At 35.5% G+C, this 12,386-nt stretch overlaps 1 protein-coding gene across 2 annotated transcripts in view; it reads right to left on the reverse strand.

Moving 5' to 3' along the window:
• The window catches only part of LOC142344873 (uncharacterized), a 148,352-nt gene that overhangs the window by 57,740 nt on the left and 78,226 nt on the right, over positions 1-12,386 (reverse strand). For both annotated transcript variants that reach the window (XM_075396910.1, XM_075396909.1), the window contains exons 15-19: positions 11,840-12,229; positions 8,192-8,380; positions 7,383-7,571; positions 6,238-6,621; positions 1,249-1,641 (exon numbers count right to left, since the gene is read on the reverse strand). In XM_075396910.1, coding sequence (XP_075253025.1) covers positions 1,249-1,641; positions 6,238-6,621; positions 7,383-7,571; positions 8,192-8,380; positions 11,840-12,229 — 1,545 coding nt within the window. The remainder of the gene's footprint in view (positions 1-1,248; positions 1,642-6,237; positions 6,622-7,382; positions 7,572-8,191; positions 8,381-11,839; positions 12,230-12,386) is intronic.

Here is a 12,386-nt window from a genome sequence, read left to right on the forward strand (position 1 = left end):
ATTGCCCGATTAGCTTTGAAAGAAATAGATTTTGCGTGCCGTAGTATAGAGGTAAAGACAGATACATATATAAGTTGGAAAATTCATCAGCTCTGATCAAAAAACCTGTAAAAACAATCAGCAAAAAAAAGAAAGTTTATTTTAATTCATTCCGCAAAATACATTTTATTGCAATCCCACTCTTTGGGTTGTACATAAGAAAGAGCACGATTACAATCCAATTCCTGTATAGTAAAAAAGACAGAGAACCAATACAATCCAAATTCTTTTGATTGTAAAAAAGCAGAGTAGCGATACAATCCAATTTCTGGATTGTAATAATGATTGGGGATATATCGATCAAAGTTACACTTCCACGGAAATAGTTATAGTTGAAAAATGTTGCCGTGTTAAGCATTTATACATAACTTTTTTGTGTTCAACATTTGTCGAGTACATTTCTTCGTGGATCCTTTTGGTCCAAAGCGAAGAACCAAAACCTCATTTTAACGGAATTGAACCTGTTTCCTGTTTGTTGTACAGATTTAAGTTGAAGTTTGCATTTTTGGTGAAATGTTTCCACGGAGAGAGCGCAAATAAATTGATGAGGTTTTCCGTTCAAACAAAATTCTTTTATTTTCCTTTTCTAACTAGACCATTTCTTATTAGACTTTTGAGCTTGCCATTTTCTACACCTACGATCAGACCACTGCACTTACTATGATCTTTGTGATGAGCATATTAGATTTTGATACCAGATCACGTTTTAGACTTTAGTCTCTGATCAAACAATGTTTTAGTATTAGCCTCAGACCACGTTAAAGGTTTTTCCATCTGATCAGAATGCTTTTCATAAGGTCAGACCATTTTGTAGATTTTGGCTTCTGATCAACATTTTCTGGACTTTGACTTCCAATTGAACTCTTGTGTGACCAATGTCCAGATTATTGTGTAACAGCGGCTCTTTTGGCTTATTTGTGTCCTGAATTTCATGTTACCCACGATGGTCTAGCCAGAGATCGTTTAGGCTTGGAACCTCAAACTGAGAAACATCAATGCCCAGGTTAAGGTGCCAGACCGAAAGTCGATATGTCCAGACCGAAATGAACACACAATACACGACGTGGTCGGTGAAATTACATTAATATAATAAGTCCTCGTGTAGAATAAGAAGAGAAAAGCAACGATGAGAATGATGAAGCGAAACCTCGTTGGTGATAACGGTTTGACTCAATTTCATCGCAGATCTTCAAACTAGGACGATCTTACCGTCAGACAGAGTTGTGTGCTCATCCGATCTTCGTTTCCGCTGAGGGACATAATCGAAAAACTCATCAGGCTCTTTATCCCAGCTCAAGTCCTCAATCAACTGAGTCGGAATTTCCTTCGAAACTTCAATCCTGTAATCTTGACCGCTGACTGGATTCCCACAAATTCTTAAGTATGTTTTTTCATGACCACAATTGAGCTCAATTAGGAAGTCTTGTCTGTTTCTGGGTTGTCCAGATATCACGTCAATGAATAAAGTTCCTTCGTCACAGCCGAGTTGATTGAGAATGTTTCTGGTTTCTGGAACTTCAAACAGCTTGTCCTCGACGTACATGCGTGCATCGGCCGAATTGAGAGCGAAGTCATAGTACCACCTGATACCATCTGTCGAGGCTGAAAAGAAGCCAGTGTGAAGAGCTCAATCGATATTGGCTCTGAAGACCGATTTGGGTAAACTTTGTTTGGTAAAACAGCTCAAAATAGGTTCTGATCAATTTCACAAGCCCCCCCCCCCCCCATTATTCTCAACCTTGCAACATTATCGATGTATCTTGCGGATAGTAATCTCCTATTGACACGCGCAAAGTAACAAAAATAAAAATGTTAACAATTTTGTAAGTCAAAAACGCTAGCTAAGAGAGAGAATAGCTACCTATGGAATTTACATTTGCTAGAGTTTACAAGGATAATTAAATTTAGTATTCATTATAAGATCCTTACTGAATCGATAAGCTTGCCAGATTCTTGCAAGTGAATCGAAAAACTTGCAAGAATCTTGCAAGAATCTTGGTACCGGTATGCATTCACTTGCAAGATTGCCTTGCAAGAGTCTTGCGCGTTTTTTTTATTCATCGACCACTAGGGTTCTGTTTCCAATTTTTTGAGGAAAAACACTCGCTTTTGAAACTGCCTCCCATTTTCATTATAAAAACATATTAGAGGGGGCTAAATGACAAATTCAAATAATACCCCGGGTCGAGAAAAAAATGGGTAGTTTTAGTGGGAAGGCAAATCTAACAATTCCTCCCACACTCACCATTAATTTCACCGCATTCTTTGCTGATCTCAAACATTTTTAACAATTTTTTCTAAGCGGCGAATTTATGTAAGTTCACCACTAAGTTGAGCGGTGAATTTATGTAATTTCACCGCATACACCGCTTATCTTACATAATTGTGCGTTGAATGGCGGTGACACCTCGACCCGGGACATAACATGTGCTAAAATAACAAATGCCAAATACCCTTTACATATTTCTGTTCAATAAGTCGATGACAAATTAGCAGAGGGCATCACATTCAAGCGGATAATTTGATCTCACGCTCGGTTGTGATAGTTTCATGCATTGCCTCACAAAGGCATATGAGGCATTGCTAATGAGCTATTCTTACATATAAAGTTTTAAAAAAACATTTTACTACATAATATTATGCTATATAGTCTTTCTAAGAACTTCAAAAAAGAATATTATATTATTGTGTACATTTTGGTTATTTTGGTACATCGGGTATTTTGGAATTGAGTATTTCGTTCAGACACTTACAGTTTTGATATCAATCAACGTGTTTCAAACTAATAGAGTTTCTTAGTTAGTGCAAAATAGTTTAATAACATTGAATTTTGTCTGCTCCTTTTTTTCAGTGAAGCAAAAAAAGAATCCCGACTCTGCAAAAACCTGAATAAGATTGCACTGCTTCTGATATGGAACATTAAAATCAGAAGTTTTGTTCAATTAATCGATATTTGAGACTAGTAGTCGTAGTAACATGTAGCAAGTAAATCAAAGAACTAATATTTCAATCAAAACTTTTCCAACTGGTTATCCTCTCGGTGACAAAAAAAAACGTCAAGAATGTTTTCGATACAAGGAAAAAAGTGTTTTTTGAACCGTTCATTTTGTGTTCAAATCAAAGACAGACTACTGCGCATACCTTGACCGTATGAAAAATTTGAAAAAAATCGAAATTTTAATTATCGCGTAGTTTCATCTAAAAACTTTTGTGGTAGTTGCGTCAATAAGGTTTAGAATTAGAGTGTTAACCGAAAAATTATTTCGGTTCAAATGCAACGCATGGTCGCCCACTTAAAAAATCTTACAATTTTTGTTTTTATAATCAAATTTTATATTTAATAGTTTATTCTGAATAGTTTTGTTCGGCTTGTCTCCGCAGGCATATCAGTTGTTCCGATTAAATTTTTTGCAATCTCTGTTGACAGTTTTGTTTGAATCTAAAAACGACAAGGAATCAACATGTACAAACAAGATGTTTTGCTTCTGTGGTTTTTCACAGAAATGTTAGAAATTTTTGGCAATGGCAATTTCTCGGGAATGCTAATAAATTATAGAATTGACGACTTTTTTCTCTTACACAAAGGAAAAGTGAAGAATTTACGGTATTTTTTATTCCACTTTCGAAGCCAATATTTTCTTTTTTGAAAAACAGCATGTATAAGTTATCTGAGCTTTCAGCTTTTAATGAGCAAAAATTGTCCAGACATTTTTCTTATGAGCTGCAGTGATAATTATGAAAGATTTCTACTAATTACATAACCATTGATGTGAAATATTTTAATTTAACGCTAAGTGTCAGTTTTTTTTTACAATTTTAGGAAATCGATACTTAAAAATTCTCTCTTTTTTCAGACAGCATAGTTTTCTTCAGCCATTAAATTTACTTTCTTGACAATATGGAGAAGAAATATGGAGTGTTTTGATATAACAAATAATATTTTGAGTTTCAGGGTCTTTTAGAAAATTGTGGTTTCTCACGCATGGTCGCCCACTTAATAAATCTTACAATTTTAGTTTTTATAATCAAATTTTATATTTAATAGTTTATTCTGAATAGTTTTGTTCGGCTTGTCTCCGCAGGCATATCAGTTGTTCCGATTAAATTTTTTGCAATCTCTGTTGACAGTTTTGTTTGAATCTAAAAACGACAAGGAATCACCATGTACAAACCAGATGTTTTGCTTCTGTGGTTTTTCACAGAAATGTTAGAAATTTTTGGCAATGGCAATTTCTCGGGAATGCTAATAAATTATAGAATTGACGACTTTTTTCTCTTACACACAGGAAAAGTGAAGAATTTACGGTATTTTTTATTCCACTTTCGAAGCCAATATTTTCTTTTTTGAAAAACAGCATGTATAAGTTATCTGAGCTTTCAGCTTTTAATGAGCAAAAATTGTCCAGACATTTTTCTTATGAGCTGCAGTGATAATTATGAAAAATTTCTACTAATTACATAACCATTGATGTGAAATATTTTAATTTAACGCTAAGTGTCAGTTTTTTTTGCAATTTTAGGAAATCGATACTTAAAAATTCTCTCTTTTTTCAGACAGCATAGTTTTCTTCAGCCATTAAATTTACTTTCTTGACAATATGGAGAAGAAATATGGAGTGTTTTGATATAACAAATAATATTTTGAGTTTCAGGGTCTTTTAGAAAATTGTGGTTTCTCACGCATGGTCGCCCACTTAATAAATCTTACAATTTTAGTTTTTATAATCAAATTTTATATTTAATAGTTTATTCTGAATAGTTTTGTTCGGCTTGTCTCCGCAGGCATATCAGTTGTTCCGATTAAATTTTTTGCAATCTCTGTTGACAGTTTTGTTTGAATCTAAAAACGACAAGGAATCACCATGTACAAACCAGATGTTTTGCTTCTGTGGTTTTTCACAGAAATGTTAGAAATTTTTGGCAATGGCAATTTCTCGGGAATGCTAATAAATTATAGAATTGACGACTTTTTTCTCTTACACATAGGAAAAGTGAAGAATTTACGGTATTTTTTATTCCACTTTCGAAGCCAATATTTTCTTTTTTGAAAAACAGCATGTATAAGTTATCTGAGTTTTCAGCTTTTAATGAGCAAAAATTGTCCAGACATTTTTCTTATGAGCTGCAGTGATAATTATGAAAGATTTCTACTAATTACATAACCATTGATGTGAAATATTTTAATTTAACGCTAAGTGTCAGTTTTTTTTACAATTTTAGGAAATCGATACTTAAAAATTCTCTCTTCTTTCAGACAGCATCTCTGTTGACAGTTTTGTTTGAATCTAAAAATGACAAGGAATCACCATGTACAAACAAGATGTTTTGCTTCTGTGGTTTTTCACAGAAATGTTAGAAATTTTTGGCAATGGCAATTTCTCGGGAATGCTAATAAATTATAGAATTGACGACTTTTTTCTCTTACACAAAGGAAAAGTGTAGAATTTACGGTATTTTTTATTCCACTTTCGAAGCCAATATTTTCTTTTTTGAAAAACAGCATGTATAAGTTATCTGAGCTTTCAGCTTTTAATGAGCAAAAATTGTCCAGACATTTTTCTTATGAGCTGCAGTGATAATTATGAAAGATTTCTACTAATTACATAACCATTGATGTGAAATATTTTAATTTAACGCTAAGTGTCAGTTTTTTTTTACAATTTTAGGAAATCGATACTTAAAAATTCTCTCTTTTTTCAGACAGCATAGTTTTCTTCAGCCATTAAATTTACTTTCTTGACAATATGGAGAAGAAATATGGAGTGTTTTGATATAACAAATAATATTTTGAGTTTCAGGGTCTTTTAGAAAATTGTGGTTTCGAGACATTTTCTGATGATTTTTTGATTTTTGAGTGAGAAAAAAGGAAGAACAATTGGAGCATAGAGCAATACAATTTACTGTTATTAAATTTTAGCTGTGTCATCTACTAACTTTTTTGTGGGCAAATACTTCTGAATGCGAACGTTTCTTATTTTTACCAAAAATTCTTTGTTTTCTCCTTGTTATACATACTAGTTTTTAAACTGATTTTTACAATTTTGTTCATTCCCATTAGCTATGGCGGCAAGGGAATTGAAGAAAATAGAAGCGATCATTATTAGACGTTAGGCTGTAAGTTCTCTCAATTGACCGCAATTAAACGATACGCAAGTTTTAGTAAAGTGAGCAAATTACTGGGGGGGGGGGTTAATTTACCGCTCGATTGAGATTCTTCATGGATGTTATAATCTTCTGGGCCTTCATCAGAAGTATAATCAAACGTCACCCCCGATATTGGGTTCTCGGGTTTTTCTTTCGAAGTTTCAAGCAGAAACTCATCCCCAATTTTAGTCGGATCACCGTAAACCCTCAGAAAGGAAGTCTCATGTCCACAAGATATTTCAAACAACATGTCATTGTGGTCATTGAAGTTTTGGTACACCTCTTGAACAAAATCGGACTGATAGTTACATCCGAGTTGAACAATTTGGTCACGAATTCTTGGATATTGGATCATAATTTGTTGAATTCCTTTCAACATGTTGCCTTCGAAGTTGTGGTGAGGGATCTTGACCCACTCAACTACATCTGGATTCAGATCTGAAAACAAAAGCCAGGTCTGCTGGAGTGATTGATCAATTAAAGTCCATTTTCAAATAATTAAATTCTGTTTCCATCTGTTTCTTAAGTTGGACTGCTCTGGTGCAAAGCTGTTCAGTTTTGCTCCGGTGCCGTTTCTGTACGTACATGAGCAGGAAAAAAAAATCGAAAAATACGAAATTTGCAAAAAGCAGATTTATGAAAAGATTTTTGATGAAACCATGAAAACCCAATGCTCGAGCAACCCGAAAACATCGATTCGACTTTTAATATGCTGCAACTCGACTTATGAAAATACTTTTCCTCGACTTTAACAGTGTTAGACTGTGTAATTTTGGTCAATATTGACCCCCCCCCCCGCCCCAATAGACTTTTTGAGTCTTCTCATAAGTCGAGGTCAAAATCCGGGTGCGCTCTATGTGCTGATTTTCAAATTTTTGGAAGCTCTGAAAAATATGCTGATTTCCTGATTTAACATAATCATAATCAGTTTCTAATCATTCAGCTTTTTTGCTTTTTTTAACAAGAATATCAGCTTATGTTGCTTGCACCTCCACCCGTGATTCAGCTTATAGATCTATTCTGTTTTGCCCCCCCCCCCCCCCCCGTGATTTTTATGACCCCCAGTTACAAATTGTATGTTGTTATATAGCACGTTACTATGTAAGAAAATAGCATGTGCGCCTGGGGGTTATAAAAGATTTATGCTCACTAAGCTGGGGGGGGGGGGGGGTTTCAAAACAGAAAAGATCCCAGCTTACCTGGGTTATTCCATTCAGTTGTTCTTTTTACTGGTTCCAAAAAGTCATCCGGCATATTAGACCACTCCAGATCTGTAATAACATCTGTTGGTTTCTCATCAGAGACCTCCAGTCGATATTTCCTTCCCAGTTCTTCAGGATTCCCATAGATCCGAATGTACGATGTTTGACCTCCACAATAGACCTCCACTATTGAAGGACATATTGTTTCCCCCCAAGCTCTTTTGAATATATCAAAATAATATCACATTCAGTACAATATATTTTTTTTTCTAAATAGAAGTCAGTAAAATATTGAATTTAATGTATTCATTTAAAGATCTTGATGGCATAATTATTGGGATCAATCTGCCCCCAGTGTGTTTTAAGCCCTTAATTACAATTTATGTGGTGTTGTGGTGTTATATAGCATGTTACTATGTCAAAATAGAATGTGCGCATAGAGGGCATAAATGTTATATGTTGAGTAAGTTGTGGGCGGGGGGGGGGGAGATGGGTTGCAACTTTATGGGATTAAACTATCATCGACCTATGTTATGGACGTTTCAAACATCTCTTCAGTTTTTCCGCCCACCCCAATCATGGCGGACATGCCATAATGGGGGGGGGGGGAATTTGTGGGTTGCTATAATGGGGAAGACCCGAAAAGTGGAACTGGGGATATTACTGCACTATCTATCGTTATTCATGCTCTCTCTACTTTTCACGAAGAACTCATTTTCTATCGGTGGAAAAATCAGAGCCCATCAATTTTGCTTAAACATGCAACTCAAAGGAATAAAGTATTCCACGGGGAAAACAACAGATGCCTAGTTTGTCCAGAGGGTGGTAAGGATGACCGAAAACCTGCCGGACGTACATGCTGCCCTCTTCACAGCCCAAGTCTTCAACTACTTCTCTGGTAGCTGGAACTTGAAACAATTTGCGTTCTGCAGCTTGTGTGCTTTCTACACTGCTCAGTTGGTAGTCAGTTGTCCACTCAATCTTCGTATCAGCGTCTACAAAAAGTCACCAAAAAGTGGCATGAAAAGCCGGAATCTTTTCCATTAGTGCCCATAACGTACGGGGGGAGCACAAAATGAAAAACGGAAAAGATCCGAAAGTTGTTTTTCACAATGCTGAAACTCCACTTGTCGAAAAAAATGGACGAAAAACTTGGTAATACGAAAAATTTGCATAAAGAAGACCGGCAGAACTAATTTATTTGCTAAAAACTTTGTTTGAGAGTAAATACAGGAAGAGATTTTTACTGTTCTAGAGTGAACAAGAGGAAGCGAGGCCAATTATTCTAGAGATTTTTGTTGGATAAATCATTTCCCGAATTAACTAATTGAGCAAAATCACAAAAACCATGTAGCAGAAAAATTTTCAGTTGGATCTTATAAATCGTAATTTAGCAGAGTTAAAACATGTGCTCAATAGAGTCTTTGAGTGACCAAAAAAAGGACAATGCCAGTGTGCATTCGATTCTTTGAACACGGCATTAAGATGAACTTTTTCTACAGATTATACAAAATAAATTTTATGGCTGGAACTGCTGTCATTGTTCAACTAAGTTTTCGCTTAGAGAAACCTGACGTCCGTTTAATTCAATTATCTGGCTGACGCATCCAACATGTGAATATGGACTAAAAATTTCAAAAGTAGCGAAATGGAATTTTTGATGTCAGAAATGACGTAGCAGATGCATTTTCAGTTCTTCATGTGCATTAAAATGTAAAACAATTTTTCTTATTTTTTTCGGTCTACATAAAAGCTTCAACTAAAACAAACGAAGTTGAGCACAATTTGCACGTTTTTGGAACCATTTGGTCTAAGCCTTGAAAAAGGGAAAAACAATCTGAACTTTGGGAAATGGAAGTCCCATTTTCTCTGATAAACTAGGACAATGTCTCATCTGTTTTGTTATTCAACAGTTCTCTGATTTGTTACCCGAAAGTTATATCAAAAGTATTCGACATCATTGTCATATGTCATATTGTATATAGTTCAATTTCAATTTCAGCATTCATTTGCATTTTATACTTTAATCTTGAATTTTAGTTCTTAATTTTAAGTTGTTTATATTTCATGGACAAGATACTGTCTGTTCATAATTTAAAAAGTATCTATTACCATAATGTTGTGTGATCAACTTGTGATCACAAAAGTTTTTAATTTTGAACTAATTTATAGGTAATTTCATTCTTTCTAATTTCCATTCTTCAAATCAGTTTTCATTTGATTCTTCGGCTAAACTCTCTTCAAATTAGTACCTAAGTACTAAGTCAGTCTTTTATAGCGCAATTTTCAATTGAAATTCCAAAGTAAAAGTATCAAACTAACTAAACTATTCAATCGCTGTGCAAAGTCTTACTCAACTTCTAAGCATAATAATTGTAGTACAATCTCAAAAACTATAATATTGCACCACACAAGTTTCAATCCGGTGCGCAGCATGCGAACAAAAACTATTAAAACAAACAATTTTCAGGTCAAAACTTTTTATAGCAGAGGACCTAATAGTTGACAAGCAAATGTTAAAAAGTAAGTGAAACAATGTTGAGGTTCTAAATAGTTCAAAAAGTCATTGAAACTTATTAGAATAACTTGAAACTCATTGTTGTCTTTTTGCAATGTAAATGCCGGACGTAAATGCCGGATGTAATTTTTTAAGGCATTCTATTGCTCTTGTTTTGATGTTTTGAGATGCGTTATCATCAGATGGAGAGAAATGTTATATTACGTACTCAAACAATATAATCATGTTAGCTTTCTTTTTTGGGGAAACTACCATAAACAAAACTACAAAGTTCATTTTGTCAACAAGATAATGCTCATATGCTGAGGTGCAGCTGAACTCACCTGAAAATCCATAGGAAATTTCAATTGATCGACTGCAGAAACCTCATTTTTTGAGAAAATTTTAAAAAGTTTTGAAGAGTTGGGAAAATGTCGAAAAAAGTGTGATGACCGTTTTCGTTGTATGGAAACAATTCAGAACATCTATTAGACTTCCAAAGAGTGGAAGGCGTAATGTAATGTCCTTTGGTTGTACGTAGTAGTTTTGTAAACACAGTGGAGCATCATTTTGTGCTTTTTAAATAAATATACCTATGCTATAATATTTAATGGAGATTGCAATAGCCAAAGCATGAATCATGTGTTTTCATCGACATAATGGAATATCGTTTTATGCGACAAGACTACATCATATTATCTTTATAATTTAATATTAAACTTCTATAACCTTACATGATGAAATTTTGGTTAAAAAAAAACTCTTACCCAGGTTGAGGTCCTCGTTCAAAACTCCTTACGAAAATACCCATCCAGACCATCCAGGGGTTCGAAGCGGCCAATTTGCTGATTGTCTCAAAAGTAAACGAACGGAATCATTGGATTGTGAGTATTCTTGTCTTATATCTTAAAAAAAACAATTATATTTGCTCTAGCAGAGAGTTTGACGTATAGAAATATAGCGTTCGATAAAATTGGGCATTGAAGAGACCACAGTCGACCAATATTTAGTGACAAAAATTGTTGTTGACCAATATTGGGCATGAATAAATCATGGTCGACAAAATTAGGTACGAAAAGACCATGGTCGACCGATATAATCTCAGGATGACGTAAGCGAGCACGAAAGAATTTTTGACCAGACCAACTTGGGTCGCGGGCAGGGGCTTTGTGCGATCCAACTCAATGGTCTGGAAAAAAACTTTGGCGGAACCTTATGTCTGGTCAATACCTATGTTTTGGTCTGTCATGTCTGGCCAATACTCATATTTCGTTTTGTTCGATCTGGCCAATACGCATGATTAGATTACTTCAACAAATTTTTGTTTTTAAAATTCTCAATGGTCTTTTAATCGACGGCTTTATCACTATTTTTTTTGAAAATGCAATTTTCACTTCTCGTTCAAATAAGTGAAAATACGAAAAATTATAATTGGCCGCATCTTCATATTTAAGTGGGTCTGGCCAATGGACTGGCCTAGGATCTGTTTGTTCTGGCCAATGATCTGGACAACTGTCTGATCTAGGGTCTTTTTGGTCCAGACGATGGTCTGCGCAAGAGTCTGTTCAGTCTGGTCAATGGCTTGGAGAACAGTCTGTTCGGTCTGGCCAGCAGTGATTTAAGTCTTGTTTGGTATTGCCAAGGTTGGGGGCAAAGTCTCGCCGGTCTGCTCAGTACCCAGTTTTTGGTCTGATTGGTCTGGACCCCCTGTCCGCAACTCAAGTTTGTCTCACCAATATCTGTCTTGGGTCACGGACCTCATCCCTGATTAGGTACAAAAAGACCATGGGTCGACTGATATTAGGCATGAAAAGACTTTGGGTCAAATTTGCACTTTGGTCCCGACCACAAGACTTTGGTCTCGACAATGTTATCAAGGCAGGGGAATTCCTATTCCCCTTGACTTTATTTGTTTTTTGTAAAGGTCAACCTCACGACTGGAGTGGTAGATACTTGCCTACATCACCAGCAAAGTTTGTTTTGTAGTCACTGCTTTCATCGTCGTCGGCGAAATAGTCAGGATAATGATTCCAATCAAAACTCTTCAACACATTTGTGGGTTTCTGTTTCGAAACGTATATTTCGAAATCTGCATCTTCTGTTGGGTTTCCGAAAACTCGAACGTAGGATGTTTGACTATTGCAAAAGACTTCAACTAAGGCGTCGAGCGGATGGAACGCGTTTCGGTAGATCTCTTGTACAAAGTCGTTACTCTTTTCACAGCCTAATTTGTTCACTTCAGAGTGCAGTTTGGGGACTTGAAACATCAGTTGTTGAACAGCATCTAAGTTGCCGCCAGGAAGCTGCTCGTGGGGAACTGGGAACCATTGCAGTTGATCTGGTAGACCTGAATAGATATCAAACATTTCAAAAATTGAACAAAGATTTAACCAAACAAAATTTTTAAGACCTGAGAGCGAAAGCGAAAGCAATGGCAAAACCACGCTTGGCTCACGAACTTAGTTGTTCCGACCCCACTTGTGGGGGGGAGGAACTATATACTC

This window comes from Convolutriloba macropyga, chromosome 8 (assembly GCF_964194025.1).
Source record: "Convolutriloba macropyga chromosome 8, txConMacr16.3, whole genome shotgun sequence".
Classification (NCBI taxonomy): domain Eukaryota; kingdom Metazoa; phylum Xenacoelomorpha; order Acoela; family Convolutidae; genus Convolutriloba; species Convolutriloba macropyga.